This window comes from Amblyomma mixtum, chromosome 4, assembly GCF_055824585.1.
Source record: "Amblyomma mixtum isolate Tamu chromosome 4, ASM5582458v1, whole genome shotgun sequence".
NCBI lineage: Eukaryota > Metazoa > Arthropoda > Arachnida > Ixodida > Ixodidae > Amblyomma > Amblyomma mixtum.
Genome location: NC_143015.1, coordinates 132,982,383 through 133,001,287, shown reverse-complemented (window position 1 = coordinate 133,001,287; position 18,905 = coordinate 132,982,383). Strand labels below are relative to the sequence as shown.

The 18,905-nt window shown below is 45.8% G+C and overlaps 1 protein-coding gene across 1 annotated transcript in view; it reads left to right on the top strand.

The window, feature by feature from the left end:
- Marf1 (meiosis regulator and mRNA stability factor 1-like protein) overlaps positions 1–18,905 on the top strand; it is a 72,196-nt gene that overhangs the window by 34,739 nt on the left and 18,552 nt on the right. The window contains exons 11-16 of the mRNA XM_089588047.1: positions 3,215–3,402; positions 6,737–6,939; positions 10,342–10,575; positions 11,509–11,554; positions 13,985–14,190; positions 16,646–16,756. Coding sequence (XP_089444173.1) covers positions 3,215–3,402; positions 6,737–6,939; positions 10,342–10,575; positions 11,509–11,554; positions 13,985–14,190; positions 16,646–16,756 — 988 coding nt within the window. The remainder of the gene's footprint in view (positions 1–3,214; positions 3,403–6,736; positions 6,940–10,341; positions 10,576–11,508; positions 11,555–13,984; positions 14,191–16,645; positions 16,757–18,905) is intronic.

The following is an 18,905-nucleotide window of genomic DNA, read 5'->3' as shown; positions in this document are numbered from 1 at the left end:
AGAAGCCAACAGCCACAGAAACCAAGGGGCACAGGGGATTTTTTTTTTTTAAGTTATTTATTTTGTGGTGTTGATCAATATAGAATATTACTGAATATGTTATCGTTTAAAGATAACTGATTAGAAAAGCAGAAGAAAAAACAACCACCTGCCGCCGGTGGGATCCGAACCCATGACCTCCGAATTACGCGTCCGGTGCTCTACCTCTGAGCTACGGCGACGGCTGTCAATTCTTCTGCTTTCGGGGGTATTTATGTTTACAAGTAACCTAACCTTGAGAGTGTTCATCAGCGCCACCCACGTTCATAAGCGGCGGACGTAGAACGTCATCGAACGGAGAGGGTGGAAGCTGCGTGAGAACCCTCTTATGCACCCTAAGGCGTCAAGGCTGCCAGAATCGAGGCCCTCGCTAAGCAATTAAGCAAACAAGGGAAGGGGGGACTACCCTAAACAGTGAACTTTTGAACCACTGGCTCGATTTTATTGAAACTTGTGGGGCTAGTTTTATTACTGGTGGGACCACCTCTGCCGAATTTAATTAATCTAGAGTAAGTATGAAGCACATTATGCAACCGTTGTGCCAACGATGACTATGCGTGCTTAGGAAAACTGTTGTTTGAAAAATAAGTATTTTTTCTAATTTTTTATGTTATGTGGCATTGGGAATGTCCAGAGCACACAACTGTGGAATTATTTTGCTTAGTTCTTCTATATGTTGAAAGAATGATACTGTATCAAGAATGACATTGGATTTTCATTTTGCATTAATTTTTTTTAAGTCATTTTTTAGTGTGAAAAAAGGAAAAAATATAGACAAACTGAGCGCACAGTTGTGTTCCTCATAAAATTTCACCCCAGAAAACCTGCTACAGTACCAATATTATCAAGTAATATTGGAATGATAGTTTTTCTAAGCTGACAGTTTACTGAAGAAACAGGCGATGAGAAAAATAGACTCACATGATTGAAAATCATCCCATTTTATTTTAAGCGTTACAGTGTTCTAGACAAGCCCCCAGCTGATTAATAAAATTTGTCAGAGGTGATCCCAGCAGTGATATTCGCAAGTTTCAATGAAATCGAGCAAGCGGTTCAAAGTTCACTCTTTAGGGTAGTGTCCTCCCTTAAAGGGGCCCAGAAACACAATCTTAGTTGACTGTTTTGCCTGTTGATTGCATACAGTGAGTTATAATGGTACTATTAGCGTTGGTAATACCACGTATATTCCATTTTTTAATATTTTAATGTCCTCCCAGAAACAACTTCATGGCTCTGATGGTGTCCCCACACAGTGGCGGACTTTTAGCAGCGGATATGACATCACCTGGCGCGAGCTTGATGACCGGACAAACAGTAAATATACTGCAAATTGTGTGAATAAATAGAGGCACATTTTGTCACCTGTCTGCGTTTTATATTAGATCAACAAAAACAACTTGTTTGTCTTAGATAAGAGCCCTGCAAAGCAAGTAAAATAAAAAATACTCCACCAGGGGCGCTCTGGCATGGAAACGATGCTGCCAGTCTCAGCAAGAACGAGTTACAGAGGGCAGGCAACCATGGAGTACAAACTTCCGCGACGTGCTCTGGCTGGCTGTTTTGATTGGTTGCGCCAGGTGCCGTCATTGGGAGAGCGAAATAGGAGTGTGGGAAGCCCCGCCAAAATCGAGTTGAGGGCAGCGTTTTGTTTGCTTGTATTTTCAAATTTCTTCACTGAATAAACTCGCGTTCGTGTGCATCAATTCCTGTAATTCTTTTTAAGTCAGCATGTGTGTGACATAAAGAACCCACCTGAAGTATAGCCGGTATCCCCCCAGGCAGTGTTTTGCAGCTCCTTTTAAGAGGGGACACTGGTCATTGAGACCAGAAAATGACCAAAAAATCGATTTCCAAGAAATGACATTTGTGGAATGTACAGCTATTATTCTCCAACTGTACCAGTCTTTTCCTCCAGGAAATCAACATTTTGACCATAATATTAAATTCAGATCATTGTGTGGGGTGAATTGATGCAGGAGCAGACAATTTAATGGAATGAAAATTTTGGACATCTGGCTGTCTTAGTATGTCGATATCTCAACATCTGGGACAGATAGAAGTGTCATATTGTTTGCTAAGGGAAGCTGAGGGCACAGTGTGTGCAATAATCGAAGCAGATTTGTGCAGTCGCACTTCAAAAATTTGTAATTTCGCAAAGTTTATCGATGCATTACATTCACACCTGGAACATTGATGTTCCAAGAGCTGTAAAATTACTAATGAAGATAAAATGGAAAATTGTTTTGATTATTGCACTCCTTGCTCACCGTACTATGTAGCCATGGATTGAAAAGTGATTTTTTTATTGAGCAGTTCTTTTTGCACCGAGGTGCTAATCAATGGCTAATTAAAATTAATTATCTTGGGAAATGACTAATTTATGAGAAAGGTAATTTCATCGTTGAAATGCGTATAAAAAACTCAGCAAGGTGGTTCAGTTTCATTAGGATTGGACTAAAAATTAAGACCAGTGTCCACTCTTAAGGGGGGACGATGGTCTTAAAACTGACCTTTTTATTTATGGCTAGAATCTCATGAAATTTTGCACACAGATGCATTTTTCTCTTCTGATTCCAAAAATGTAGTCGTAATAGAGCTGGTGGTCTTAGATAATAAGTTATCTTAAATTCTAGAGTGTAATTAGGTAATTTGTTACGCAGCTTTAATGAACTTTCTCGTTGCATTTTGTTGCTTTTAATTGCATGAATTGATAGCCAGCGAATTCCCATACCCGATAACATTCTTACTTTTTTTGTTTAGGCCACGTATAAATAGAAATTTACAATTAGCTTAATGAGCTGCAGTGTCAAATACTGCGACCTTTACTCTCGACGTAATTATCACAATGGCATAACTTAAGAGAAAAACGAAGAATGTCATCGGGTATGGGAACTCTCTGGCTATCAATTCATGTGATTAACAGCAGCAAAATGCAATGATAAAGTGCATTAAACTGCGTAAGAATTTACCTAATTACATCCTAGATTTTGTAAGATTTAAGACCACCAGCTCAATTATGATTACATATTTGGAATCACAAGAGCAAAATGCATCTGTGTGCACAATTTCATGAGATTCTAGCTATAAATAAAGTTTTAAGACCAGTGTCCCCCCTTAACGGAGCTGCCTGTTATCTGCCTATCTTGGCTTGACGCGTGTCTTGCAATCTGTGCAGCTTCCAAGCGTGCTACGAAGCTGAGTTTGGGCCACTGCCGGTGGCAGCCGTCTCGGAGCCCTGGAAAGCGGGCAGCGTACCGCTGGAACACCTGGTGCTGTCCACGCCGGGAGTCACGGTTGTGACCACCCCACAGGGCTTCAAGAGAGCTGTGCGGGCGCCAGCCGAGCGCCGGCGGACACCGAAAGGTCAGCCCAGCAAGCTTGCATCTTGTGGGATAGAGTGGTCATTTGACCAAATGTTTTAGGGGAATCCCCCAAGGTGGAGTAGATTTGTAATAAGGGAGTACTTACTCATTGACATCCACCCGAGCGCAGCCATACGGCTACAAAGGAAAGCTATACAGCTTTCTCAGAAACTTCGTAGTTAAAGAAAAATTCGTCCTGGTCCGGGGATCGAACCCGGGACCACCGCTTCACCGGAGTAGTCGCTCTACCAATTGAGCTAACCGGGATGGCAAGCTTATGGTAGGACGAGAGCGAATTGATCAGTAACTCGAAGTGGGAAGAGTGTTGGTCAAATGTTTAGGGGAATCCCCCAAGGTGGAGTAGATTTGTAATAAGGGAGTAATTACTCATTGACATCCACCCGAGCGCAGCCTTTCCACCCTTTGTAGCCGTATGGCTGCACTCGGGTGGACGTCAATGAGTAATTACTCCCTTATTAGAGTGGTCATTTCTTGGATGATTGTGATGCTAAGGGGGGAGCCTGGTCTTGAAAAGAAAATTTTATTAATGGAGTCGCAGTTAATAAATCTTCAGGGAATATGTATTTTTGTGTGCCGATTCTAAATATGTCATTTAATTTCATGTAAAACAATTCCTTGAGCACTTATGCAATTTTTATGCATGTATTTTGGGAAGAGCTCTGAAAAAATTTATTGCACGAAACTTGCTGAAATGTATGCCATTGGGTTCTCTTGACACCAAGGAATACAATAAGGGTAAAATTATCATCCTGGCTGTCACAGAACTTGAGTTATGGGGTACTGAAGCTGCCACTTCAGAAACAGGAATACACATTTTCTCTTCTCATTTCTGAAGCGACAACTTCAAAACCCTGTAACTTAAGTTCTATGATAGGTAGGAAGACAATTTTACCCTTATTGCATTCCTTGGTGTCAAGAGAACCCAATGGCATACATTTCAGCAAGTTTCGTGCAATAAATTTTTTTCAAAGCTGTTCCCAAAATACATGCATAAAAATTACATAAGTGCTCAAGGAATTGTTTTACATGAAATTAAATGACACAGTTAGAATCGGCACACAAAAATACATATTCCCTGAAGATTTCTTAACTGTGACCTCATTAATAAAATTTTTTTTTAAGACCAGGCTCCCCGCTTAAGAACTGAAGTTTTCTCATTTTTTCTAAATTAGTGGAATTTTCAAGCTTGTGAGGGAGAAAATGGCCTGAAATGGGGATTTTTCGGAGGGATTTTTCAGCTGCAAGATGTAACTGCAATGAAAGGAAGGATGCATGATGCACCACTTTGTGTAGTTGTAAGGAAATATTGAGATAAAACACCGAAAAAAGCTTAAAAAAAAGCAGTTATATCATTTCAGAGCCTGCATTTGACACCTGGGCATCTTTGGAGCACTTGGAGTGGAGGGAACACAAGAAACGAAAAGAGTTTTTTAACTCAGAGGTTGCTGCAAAGTAGAAAAAGAAATTGCAGGAAAAAAAAAAGCCAGAACAGTGCTGTTTCAAAGAAAAGTGACGTGAGCTTGTTAAATAGCCTGAGACTGAGGCAGCAAAGGGACATGGCAAAAGATGATGCAAATATAGGGCTGGTCTGTCTCTTTATTTCTGGATACGAAGGCTACCTTGCATCCCTGTTGTATAAACATCTCAAACGTAGCAATTTATACAGTAAAAGCTCGTTAATTCGAACTTCACGGGACCGGGAAAAAAATTCGAATTATCCGGTGTTCGATTTGTCGAATGGCCGGCGAAAAAACCGGCAAGAACCATTTGCATTACGGTATATGTCCCGTATTTACTCGCGCAACGAACCCACTCGCATAATGAACCCACCCACTCCTGATTTTTTACAAAGAATTTGAAAAAAAAAAATTCGTCCCTCCATTTTGCGCCGTCAGGGTCCACAACGCATTTCTTGGCGGCGCGCCAAGATGCTGCGCAGCGATAACATATAACATCACGGTGTGTTTACTTTTGGCGTTAGCTCTAGCTAGGGGGGAAGCGAACTTGGCAGAGTGCCAACGCTTGTCTTGGTGCGCAAGCCTCGTTTTCGGTACGTTCGCCTTATCGGGCCATGGGTGAATGGGGCATCTACTGCCACTCAATCATTAGAACGCGCGATAGCAGCAAACGCCTTATGCAGCGAACGATGCTAAAAGCTGGCGTCATGATTGCGGCGGACCACGTGCTTCCGTTGGGGACTGATGGGTGGAAGGATGGACGACACTCGCAAAGAAAAAAAAAAGTTTTTCCCACGTAATTTGTAGCGCCCGTCCGAAGTCATAGCCTTTCACGGGCGTTGGCTGGGACCGCACCGACAGTACTTATCCGTATTTCCGAATTAACAGGGCTCGAATTAACGAGTATTTAGTTGCGAGTTTCGGAGGTTGCGCGGAAAAGAGGATAGGCAGCCGGCCGCCGCGCCGGTGATGGCGCCATATAGGCTTTAACCACTCATCCACGGTTTTATCTAGTTCCATCTTCTGTCCCCGTTTAGGACTTGCGCAGCCTATAACTATGCGGAGATGCATTTTGGGGGGGGGGGGGGGGGGGGGGCACGTGCTGCGCGCCAAGCCACACAGGCACGGCGGCGCGTAGTTCGAATTATCGGTAGCGGTACCAACTCGCTTTCGAATTAATGGGCTTTTTTATATACAGATCTCTATGGAGCTGGGCCGGACCAAGCAGTGTAGTTCGAATTATCCGAAATTCGAAATATCGAGGTTCGAATTAACGAGTTTTCACTGTATGTGCTATCTTCTCCTCTTGACCCCATCGTTGTTGCATCACTTTTCTTGGACTCATTTCTGGAATTATCACTGCTGTAGAGATACCTGCCAAGCTATATATTGATTTACTTGTGTATTCTTTCAGCGTTGTAGACACCTGTCAATAGCGGTCACGCATGATGAAGACCTGTATGTGTACTTACATGTAGGTACAGTCTTTGTCAAAAGTAACCAGGCTTCATGGTTTGCTTCTAGCTTGAATAGTGGAGTCCTTGTGGCTTTCCTAAAGTCCAAAAGTTGTTGGAAAGTAAGAAGACCCCCCGTTCTTACCTTTAACGACCATTTCAGCTTCAGTTAAGTTCTAAGGGCTCCACTGTACGAGCTAGAAGCAAACCATGCAGCCTGGTTACTTTTGACAAGGACTGTACTTATCAGTCAATCAATCGGGAATCTTCATTCAGCATTCTTTCTCGTAAATACCCCAGGTTGATCATGATCTCAGTTTGCAGCCCTCTGTAGAAACGTCCCTTGTGGCCTGGGAATAGTCTCGGCAGTGTCAGGAGACTCATCGTGTCCAATCCTCTCCAGGTGGTGTCAAAGGGTATCTGCCAGCCCTGGAGGAGCTGTCACGTGAGATGGTGGATCTGCTGTCGGGGCAGACCCGGTGCAGCCTCCCTTTGCAGCAGTTCATCGCGACCTTCCACCGGCACTTCGGGCGCCAGTGCCGCCTGGCCGACTACGGCTGCTCCAAGCTGCTCGACATGCTCGCCGGCGTTGAGCGCGTTGTCGAGGTAGCTGAGGCAGGGCCCATGGCTTGCCCAACCTTTGTTACTGGCTGCCCGCCTTTTCCTTCCGTTTCTGCCGCCACGGTGGCTGCTGTCGTAAGATGTGGGCCCGAAAGATGTGGATTCAATCCTGGATGCAGCGGTTGAATTTTAATCAAGGTGAAATTCTAGAGGCCCGTTTACTGTGCGACATTAAAGAACCCCAGGTGGTCAAAATTTCCGGAGCCCTCCACTACGGCGTCTCTCATAGCCTTAGTCGCTGGGGGACGTTAAACCCCAATAAACAAATTTTCCTTCCGTTTCTAAGTTCGTGCATCACACTGCGATGCTATGTACCAGTTCCGCCTCTGAAAATCTGGCGCACATGTGGAACACTGTTGCTCCTGTTTAGTTTTAATGCAGGGAGTTTGGTCCTTATGAATCGGGTATATGTTGTGGTGATCACATGGTCATGCCTGTTGCAGACATCTAGAGAGGTCGTTGCCCTGAAGTGGATGTAATCCAGCTAGTGGATATGATTACAGTCACAGATTGTGTGAATGCCGCATATGCAAAGCATTGACAGCTCTTAATCAGCTTTGCTGTTTTTGTTCTCTTTCTGTTTCTGTAACCACTGAGCGGTGGCTCAGTGGTTATGGCGCTCGGCTGCTGACCCGAAAGACGCAGGTTTGATCCCGGCCGCGGCGGCTGAATTTCGATGAAGGTGAAATTCTAGAGGCCCGTGTACTGTGCGATATCAGTGCACGTTAAAGAACCCCAGGTGGTCGAAACTTCCGGAGCCCTCCGCTACGGCGTCCCTCATAGCCTGAGTCGCTTTGGGACGTTAAAACCCCAATACAACCAACCAACCAATCTTTTCTTTTTATTTAGTTTTAGTGCGCTATCACTGGAGCTTCCACTCAGTTGCTCAGCCATTTGTGCTGTCCCTCTGTGTGGGCAGGTTGTGATGACGTCACAAGGTCACGTGAACCTGGCTAGCCCACCTGCCACCTAAGTTGCTTCTCTGGGAATTTTAAGTGCGCTAGCAGTAGAGTCCCCACTTCCCGATCTCACCTATGTTCGTCCGGTTCCTCTCTGACCTTGAACATCTGGGGTACAGCTAGGTCCTGTGACCTTGTGACTTTATCACAACCTGCCCTCCAGATTGTGAGCAAACTGACCATCGTGGCAGGTGGCAGATAAAATAAAGGATTGGTCACGAGAGGTCCCGAGATCGCACAAGCCCCACCAGTGGCAGCACCTGCTGGGGCACTGGCGCATCACTTAAACTACCGTATTTTCCGGTGTATAAGACGCGGTTTTTTGTCAAAAATCTTGCTGGTGCGTCCTATACAAGGGTGCGTCTTATATGAGAATTTCTCTTTTTTTCTTTGCGAATTCAGAAATTACTCAGGTTCGTGCTCAAGCTTTTTTCACCGAAAAAATATCACTACCAATGATACGGTAGTAACACGGTTAATACTTCAATACGTGGACCGCCGTGCGCAACTTTTTTTAGATGAACTTTATCATGAAACGGCGGGGATGACGACTTCTAGAATCACACGCGGTCGTTTCGGAGGCGCAAGCAAAAGTAATGTGAAATTCCAAAAGATGGCGACAGTCGCGCTTCTCGCCATTGTCAAAACAAGCCAAGCCGGTGTTCTTTTTCAGTCATTCTTTGCAACTTTGCAACCGTGTACGTATTACGTCTGTGTTGGTGACTTCGGCGTGTTTTCCACTACCTACACCTGTCGTGCTCGGTCTTACTATAGTATGCCACCGAAGTTGCACAAGAGCTACACCGCAAAGTTCAAATTATCTGCGGTCAAGTATGCTACCGAAAACGGAAATCGGGCTGCGGGCCTACGGAGCTACGGAGCTTTTATGCGATCAGAGGAGTCCATCCATGGTTCATTTCGCGATGGTCGAGCAAGCGTGTTTAATTAACCCTCACTAGACTAAGTGGGTAAATTTGGGTACGTCTTATACACAGGTGCGTCTTATATACCAACTTTTTCAATGAGAGCCTTCATATATGGCGGGTGCGTCTTATACACCGGAAAATACGGTACTGCGCCGGGAGTGGTGTGATGCAGAGTGTAATTGCGATAGCATTGCCAACTACAGTCGAACCTCGTTATAACGAAACGGTTTATAACGAAGGAATGATAATTCTCCTTGGGAGCTCGGTCAACATGGGCTGTAACGAAGATACGGCTATAACGAAGTAATGGCGGGCCTCCTTTAACTTCGTTATGACGAGGTTCAACTGTATATCAAGTATGACATGGTCATGTAAAGCCCTTAAACTGTCGCCCTGAAAGAGCGTTGCTGAGTGGACAAGGGGTTGCGGACTGGGCTCATGTCCCAGGGGGCAGCTGTTGAAGTCCACAGCTCAACTGTGTGACTTTGGTTTTGATGTCATCTCGACCCTGTAGACCAATGAGGAATTGTGTCGTGACATTATCACTGTTGTACTTTGTGACCATTGTTGTGTGTTTGAATTGCCTGTACTAGGTTATCTGGTTGTGACGTCACGGCCTTGTTGACCTTTATCATTGCAGCTCAAAAGACGAGGACTAGACAAGTGCACAGACGCAGCGCTGTGTACTGTGTTCTCGTGTCGTGCCTGTGTACCCTTCTCGTACTCGTCTTTTTCGCTGCAACGATAACGACACACCAACATGCCCAGGTTTCCACCTTGCCTGCCAACCAATGGGAGAATTCCGTTGTAGCCCTGGGGGTCTCTGCTGAATGTCTGCTCTTCTAACTCTATTGTGCTTTAAAGGTGCAGTGAAGAGGAATCTGAATTCATCTTTTTGCTGCGGGAACTCGATCCACACATTCCGAGCATTCTTAGAAACTTCGACTTATTGCTCTGTGTGGCCGATTTCCCCAATTAAATCGAATTAACATCCGGCTCCCGCCTTTGTTTTTTGAATTCTCCCCGTACGGTGGGTGGAGTCGACCAACGGGTGGAGTGCCTTTCAGCCAGCTCCGTGGGGGCTTTGCTTTCGGTTTATTTTGTTTTCTAGGTTTCCGTGAATAAATAGTTTCATTCGCAGATAATATAGCCGCAAAATAAGCCCGCAGAAATAAAAATACGCGCGGACTATTTGCTACTACGGACTACTACGTATTACTCCTCCGATGGCAGAGCGGCAAGCCGCCACGGGACTGGGTGAAAGGCACTCCACGCGTTGGTCGACTCCGCCCACCGTACGGGGAGAAATAAAAAAAAATAAAGGCGGGAGCTAGACATTAGTTCGATTTAATTAGGAAAATCAGCCACAGGGGGCAATAAGTCGAAGTTTCTAAGAATGCTCGGAACGTGTAGATTGAGTTCCCGTGGCAAAAAGACATGTTCAGAATCCTCTTCAGTGCACCTTTAATAAATCCGGTACGCATTTCGCTGTCACCCTGCAGATCCTGGGCTATGGCCACACCCGTGTCCTGACGCTGACACACGAGACCCAGATGAAGCGGTTCGCTTCGGATGTCCGGCGTCTGTTTGGGAAGGCAGATGGCCCCAAGAGCCTGCTGCTGTCGAGCCTCCTCCACCACTTCCGGGAGGTCCACAAGAGGCCGCTGGAGGTGGCGGACTACGGAGCTTGCAGCTTGGACGACCTGCTCGAGGCTCTGCCCAAGTCCGTGCTTGTGGTGAGCCACATTTCCGGCAGTGCTTGCACGGCCTGTTTGATTTGATCTGCATGATCACTGTTGCTTTCTCTTTGGGGAAAAAAAAAAAGCTTTTTGCCTTTCACTGCAGTTTTCAGTTTTTTGTCCGTGTGGACAAATGGGCTTAAGTTTCATGTGTGTCATATGTTTTCTCGCACTGTATGTCTGGTTAACTCACTTGAAAACTAACTATTAAGCCCATTTGTCCACACGAACAAAAAAACTGAAAACTGCTTCCAGTATTGCATTCCTCACACATTGTAGTATCTACCCACATACTAAAATTAAATTTCTGGTGGCCCATTTTTTTTCTATTGTTTGAGCAGACAATGGTATGATATATATTAATATCTCAGGAACTAATTGGCCTAGAAATAAAAAAAATTGCATATTTGAAATCAGCAGAAAAAACTGAATAAGTATGTGCAGTTTCATTGCATTTGGTCTGTAAATAAAAAAATGCTCTAAGAACCATGTCCCCCCTTAAGCGCCCAGCTGAGCTTTTGAAGATACTGCTTGGGATTTTAAAAAAATATTTACTCTTTAGGGTTCGTTTGAAGCGTACTCAGAAAAGGGGTAATAAAGACTGCGCACATAATATATACAGTATGTGTCGTGTCATACTTTGAGGAAACGTGAGAAAGGGTTAAACTAGCTCTTAACGCGGAGAAAAGAGGGTTTTACTGCTAATCAGGAGCGTGGCTTTGCGCTTTCTGTCAAGATGAACTTTTGATTTTATCTTAATGGGAGTCTGCTATATTTATTTCTTGCAAGATTTCATGCACACACCGCGAATCAGTGTTAGAAGGAACGACTTTATCAACTGCACCTTTTTTATTTCTTTCATGATGATGATGATTTTTATCAAGATCGTGGTGATCAAAATGCTGTAAACATTTCTCACCTCCTTTGCAGGTGGAGCAGAGAGATGGCAATACGGTGCTCACGGTTCCTGAGAGGGGTAAGGCACAGAGCATCCGTCGCATGCGTCGTCATCATCATCATTTATTGATCCCTTAAAGATCCCATCTGGGACATTACATAAGGGGTTGTGAAGGCATGCGTGTCGGCAATGCCTGCAAGAGTGAAATGCTTTACAAGACTTTCCTGCGAAACAGGGGGTAAGGATAGGCTTTTTCAATTCCTGGCTGCGGGTAAGGATAGGCTTTTTCAATTCCTGGCTGCTTTTTCCCTCCGAGCGAAGGCAGATGGAGCCACGGGTGACCCATGGTCAGGTGGAGAGTTGGAGATTGGCAGGGGTGCTGGAATAAGATGGCCACGGCTGATGATGATGATGATGACAGTGGAATCTGCGTAAAGTGCGACACAGACAAGCATGTCCAGTGGCTTCCACATTCCTTATCTTCTGTACGAGATTCCTTATCTATTCCTTATCCTTGCCCACCATCCTCAGTTACAGTCCTCATAACAGGTAACTCTCTCAGCTCTGAGGACGCCCTGATTTGGGTGTTGATCGGTGGTGTAATTCAGTTCTTAAGGGGGGAGCCTGGCCTTGAAAAGAAAATGTTATTAATCTACTCGTAGTTATGAGATTTTCAGGGCACATGTATTTTCGTGCGCTGATTCTAGATATGTCATTTAATTTCATGTAAAGCAATTCCTTGAGCACTTATGCACTTTTTATGCAAGTATTTTGCGGAGAGTTTTGAAGAAAATTTGCTGCGGGAAACTCGCTGAAATGTATGCCATTGGGTTTTCTTGACACTAAGGAATACAATAAGGGTGAAATTATCATCCTGGCTCTCATAGAACTTGAGTAATAGGGTACTGAAGCTGCCACTTCAGAAACAGGTAAACACACTTTTCTTCTCATTTCTGAAGCGACAATTTCAAAACTCTGTAACTTGAGTTCTACGATAGGCAGGAAAACAATTTTACCCTTATTGCCTTGCTTGGTGTCTTGAGAATCCAAAGGCATACATTTCAGCAAGTTTGCCGCAGCGAATTTTCTTCAAAACTCTTCCCAATATACTTGCATAAAGATTACATAAGTGCTCAAGGAATTGTTTTGCATGAAATTCAATGACACATTTAGAATCGGCACACAAAAATACAAATTCCCTGAAGATTTTTTCGCTACAGTTACACCTCAGCTGTAAGGCTCATAATAGTGAACAGCTGCAATGCTCTTCTCTTTAACACGCAGTAAAGTCGGAGCTTTTGTGTGTTTGTGCATTTTATTTTTTAACCCCCAATTCGCACATGCTGAAGCCAGCAATTCAGTCGAAAACATAAGATAAAATGTGATAACCAGAATTTATTAGCACATGATCAAATGATCAGTGCAGGATGGAAGGTATTTCTGAGCGTTTCCTGTCTAAACCAACTCTACGTGCTTAGTAAGTTGCCAAATTACCTCACAGTGTTCCCGGCATAGAGTTTCTTACTATTACCTAGAGGGAAAGCTGGCGACCCCTCTATGGGAGTTTGCATGGAGACCCCTCGAGACCACTTCAGCCACCATGGGCGCTCAGAGCATCATGGGGCGGTGAGCTACTTGTTGCGGAACTGCAACTTTTGGCCAAAAAATAATAAAAAATAAAGCTGTTTGATAAGTACAAACGTCCTAACATTCAATATCTTGTCTAGTGATTGCTACAAACGAGCAGAAAAGCATTTAAGTGCAAAGTTTGCCCAAAATAAGAGACGACTAGCTCTCCTATTGGCCAAGTGTTGAACATTATAAAAACTAATATTTCGTAAATAACAGGCGCACTTCGAAAAGTAAATATGTTTCGAAAAAGATGTTGTTGCTTAAATACTATAAGAGGTTTTTTAATGGCATTTCGGAAAAGTGAAACCTTTCATTGGCGTTGTGTGTCGTCGCGTTTTCACTACTATGGATTTTGCACACTGCATTCGCGCCAAAGTCGTCTGCGCACACACGACCAGCGTTTTCGGAATGAAACATCTCAGTAGTGCCACTCCGTGTTCCCGAAAAACTACGACTGTCTCGCAACAAGTAGCTCACTGCCCCATGATGCTTTGGGCGCCCATGGTGGCTGAAGTGCAGCGCCGCCAGCTTTCCCTCTAGGTAATAGTAAGAAACTCTATGGTTCCCGGGGCCATAGCCATCACCAACAACAAGTTTTTTACTGGTCCGAGGAGCTGCACATTAGAGGGCTTCTACTGCACTATTTCTTCCAGGTGGTCATTACCTGAAGCGACACCGCGCTTCTGCTGCTGCTAAATTTGAGCCAATGCTGATGAGGACGTATTGCGGGCATTGTGTCACTGCAGCCAGTGACCGTGTGCGGGAAATACAACTACAGATTGGTGTCGGTTGCGTAACCATTGTACCATACCTGCCCAGGACATGATGTTCTTATCGGCATGTCGTTCATCTCACCCTTCCGAAAAACAAAAACAGTCCCGACGGCGGAGGAGGCCGAGCGGCTGCGCCAGTTTGCCAAGGAGCTGGTGATGCTCCTCAGTCCCACCAGCAACAGGGGCCTGCTCCTGTCCCAGCTGAGCCCCGCCTACCAGGAGCGCTTTGGGCGCAAGCTCCGGGCCGCCGAGTACGGACCGTTCCGGAAGCTTCTGCCCTTGCTCCAGGCCATCCCCGACGTCGCCCAGGTGGGGGAAAAGTATTGAATCTCTCAAAAGCTTGGAAGTGTGTATCGGTCAATTCAGTTCAATTTGGTTCATTACCTTGAAATGGGAACAGCTCCGTTTCTCTTTCTTGTTAAAAATTTATTTTTTTGCTTCCTCTGGGCATGTTGATGCTTGTGCAGCAGCCAAAAAGTTTTATTTCAAATATTTCCGGCCACTCAATTCAAACTCATGCCTGCAAGACCAAGGAGCGCCCCGTGATCATCGTTAGGAAGTGGATGCCAGCATGTCCTAGTCTCAGTAGTCCGGCCCCAGAAAACTGTCTTGACATCATAGCAGTTTGCTTGTAAATACAACTGGAGACAGTGATACAGCAGCAACTCGATACAGCACACCATTCTGATAGTGTCCAAGATTTTGGTCTGTTATACGACTGACTTCAATTCATAGCTCCTCTATAAGGAGCTGTATGGCTGACTCTTTTTAATGCATAATTGAGCTGCTATCGCTAGAGCAGTCTGATTTAGCCAAGGTCAAGCGTGTGGGGAACCACTTTGTATCAATGCAAGTGGAAAGCGTTCACCATGGACACGCGTATTCGGTTACACACCGTTGTGGTGCACGTTATGGTTGCTGTGCTGATCGGCAAAGCACACCATGCATTGCCATGTATTTCTTCTTTCTTTTTTTTTTTCCTTCACAGCGTTAGTTGTCAATGGAAAGATTCTCGGTGATGCACGTTTGTCGTGTCGTCATCGCTGTGGTAGTACAGTAGAACCCCGTTCATACGTTTTTCACCGGACCGGGAAAAAAAAAACGTAACAGCCGGGAAAACGCAACAGTGAGGAAAGCACCGAAAATTAATGACAGTGCAGCTTTGACTTGAAACAATTTATTTCCGCAAATTGACCCTAGGACTTTAAAAAACCGAGAATAGTGGATTGCAGTTTCTTTCGCTCGCTGGAAAGAACAACGCGTTTCTCAATAGCAAAGGCCGCATTGCTGTCAGCGTCGCTTTGCGGTGCGGCCACACCGCACGCAGCAGTGCTGTGCAGTTCACGCGCTCACTGCAGTCCACGCTGAAGCGACGTTGTGCACATTGTCAAGCACTGAAATGTTCGTAGGCTGCTCGCCGCGCTGCTCCGCGTAGGCCTGTCGACTGCGTTTAGTACGTCCAGCTTTTCCTCAAGGGGAAGTGCCTTCCGCTTATGCAACGCTATCATCAAAGCACGCTGTTGTGACTGACAGAAGGATGAAAAGGAAATTGCACGGGCCTGCTGACTGGCTCCAGCCGAGCCACCACCGCTGCCACTTGCAGATAGAGGAGAGTTAAAAGATAAAAAGAAAGAGTGAAAGAAAAGAAAAGACGCGCGTCGCAACAACTGCGTCCGCCGAAGCGGACGCTGGCGGAGAAAAACAGATAAGTGACCGCAGCCGCGCGCCTCCTCGTCACCACCTCCCACGATAAAGATCGCGGCATTCGGCGTTCGCAAGGCAGATAGCCATCTAGTGGCGGCCTCTCCAACTCGCGTGCGGCTTCTTGCAGCCAGTTCCGTAGCCAAGCCTGGCCAAGACTCGTCAAAAATAAAAAAGGCAGTTGGCGCGCATTGCCCAGGCGGGTTCGGGGAGCCCGGTTGCGACGTATCATGTGGGATCGTTTCCTCGGCTATGACGTAACAGCGGGGTTCCCAATACATTGGATCCTATGGAAGCTATGCCGGGACCCGAAGAAAACGACGTAACAGCCGGGAAAACGCAGCAATGAGGAACGTAACAGCGGGGTTCTACTGTACTAATAGCCAAAAGCGCCTGCGTAGCGCAGTGTGACTGGAAAGACAGGGCCACAGAGGCACCCCATGGAAGTTGTTCACATGTCTACCCCATGCACATAGCACATGCCTTGCACTTGCTTTCCTAATATATAAACAGAACAAAGGTTCCTGGGAATTTGGAAAAAATGCAGGTTCTTAAATGATTATGAACACAAAGATGTTTCCTGCTAGAAAGCACAGGGAGCCGCCGCGGTGGCTCAGTGGCTATGGTGCTCGGCTGCTGGCCCGAAAGACACGGGTTCGATCCCAGCCGCGGCGGCTGAATTTCTTTGGAGGAGAAATTCTAGGCCCGTGTACTGTGCGATGTCAGTGCACGTTAAAGAACCCCAGGTGGTCGAAATTTCCAGAGCCCTTCACTACGGCGTCTCTCATAGCCTCAGTCGCTTTGGGACGTTAAACCCCATAAACCAAACCAAACCAGAAAGCACAGGGGTTGGGTTTCCTGATTTATCATTCTTGAACTTCATTAGCCACTGATGCCTATCTATCAACGTATGGATGGTTTCAGTAGTTTGAAAATTGTGGGGCGTTGTCTGAGAACAAGCATAAATAGTGAGAGGGAGCAGTTGACAGCAGTATATCAGAATGCTGTGTTTTGTGCGCGTTCAACTCTGAAGTGTTGTCTCCTCTTTTCCTCTCTTTTGCAGGTACATGGAGCTGGGAACCGCCGAATGGTGCGTCTGGCACCGGGCTACCAGTTGCTGACACCGGCAGACAGCGGGGACCAGGTGTCGTCACCGGCACCCCAGTCACCAGCGGTGCGTTTTACTCAGCGGCACATGCTTTATGAGACGCAGCAAGTCACAACATGTGCTTATTCAGCGCTGGTTAATTCAACTTTCTTGTGACTTTCAACTTGTTTCATTCTTTGCACTGCATGGTGTGAACTGCATTTAGGGACTTAGGTGGCAGAAAAAGAAAGTGTCACAGCATGCATCGACTGGCAACTGATTCTTTATTCGTGTGTACACACCATTTTATGGCTGTCAACTCGCATGAAAGAAGGAAAGTATCTGGAAAGACTAGCGAAATCATTAACGCAATAAAAACAACTACAGTGCCACTGTGACAGGAAATACTGCTCCCTCACAGTTGTTATTGTGTGCAGTGGTGTTGGCCCTCCCTTTTTCTGTCATCCTTGCCCCTTTACGCAGTATACATCATATCTTACCAACAATAACTAGCCCCGTAGTACACACTGAAGGAGAGAATGAGCGTTGTTTCACTTTATTCACCTATTGGGTCATACTAGTTATGGGGTTTTAAAAGGGGGAGATAAACACGTTCTCCCTTTTTAACCGCGGCTGACACGGTTCAAAGCCGCGCGGACCCCCACCCCGTGGTCGCGTACGCTACCGAGCGCACGCCGACCACGGCGGGCCTTGCTCTGCGGGAACAAAGGAACGACACACTGGCTGACACAAACAAAGCATTTATTGCTATAACAACAATATCGCCAGCTAGCAACAAAATACACTGAGGAATCTAGGATGTCTGACTCACCAGCACGGCTACGAGCGAACGTTCGCCCACGCTAGGGCAAAGGGAAGCTCCGAGGCCCGACGGGACGGGGTGGCGGGAGTAAGTTCCAACCACGAGAGGCCCGCGGCGAAGAGCGGAGCGGCGCGCGGAAACGTCCGCTTGCGTTCCCGATCCCAGGGAGAAGAGCCCCCGCCGGTCCCCGCGAGCGCGCAGCAAAACGCCATTCGTGGCGCTGGTGTCGCTACGACGCGAGCGCCCTCCCCTGTTAGTTAAAGTAACCGAACCGAGAGGAGCGCTTTTCGGGGGGAGCTAACAACAGTGGAGTGTGCAATGCGGGAAAGTGAACATAGGGGACGAAGGTGTCCCCACATAGTAGGAGGAGGTCACAACCTTTTCAGCCTCAGGGAACCCCAGTGACTTTCAAGAGGCGCTGAGGAATCGTGCACAAAAAGGGGAATGACAGGAATAAAGGGAAAGTGAAGGTGGGAGGTGATGACGGGGTAAGTGTAATACAATGTGATCACCATGTGCACATGCATCACTCACAGATGAGCACGAAGGGTTCAAAAAGCAGCACAAGTGGCGTACTGCAGAACTTCGGAAGATAGCTGAAGTGGAGAGGGGTTGCCGGGGAGGCTGAAAATGTCGTAGCCTTTCTCATGAGAGGCTTTTGTCTTGGATTAGACCCTACTCTTCTGGTGATGGTGATGATTACAACATTTATAGTTGCCAGGTTTGTTTCTGGCAACTATAACTTCCGTAGTAGCATCACATTAGTTAAAGAAAACCTTAGGTGGAAAACACTGGCTCACCGGAGACTAACCGCAAAATTAGAACTTTTTTTCCAGATATACTCTGATCTCACGGGAATAAACAAGTGCTTGTACATTCTACCTCCACATTTTATCTCTGAACGGCGCGATCATAACTTGAAAGTTCTTGTACCGTGATGTCGAACTGATGTGTTTCGTAATTCTTTTTTTCTTCATACTTCTTCACATTGGAATAGGCTTCCCAAGAGCATAGAAAAATGTAAAACAGATAAACATTTTCACTATTTCCTGGCAGCCAATCTGTCGTAGAAGCTTTCCACCCTTTCAGAACTTGTTTTCTCGGACCGCCATTTCAGTGATGCGTTACTATTTTATTTTAGACAAATGTGCCTTATTGTTTATTTTCAATATTTGTGACATGCTCATTTTCGGTATATGTTTACTGTTATTGTCCCCCCTGCTATAATGCCCCTGGGCGCTGCAGGTACTTGTATAAAATAAATAAATTTTGCAATATTGTTTGTATTATGGCAGTTTATGGTCCCAAGAGGATATCGAAAGGAAGGGCAACATTGCCATGGTCTGCAGGGAGTCATGGGGAGGTGTGATACGGGAATCTAGGGAAAAAGAAATGCAGTAGCAAAATTTGCTC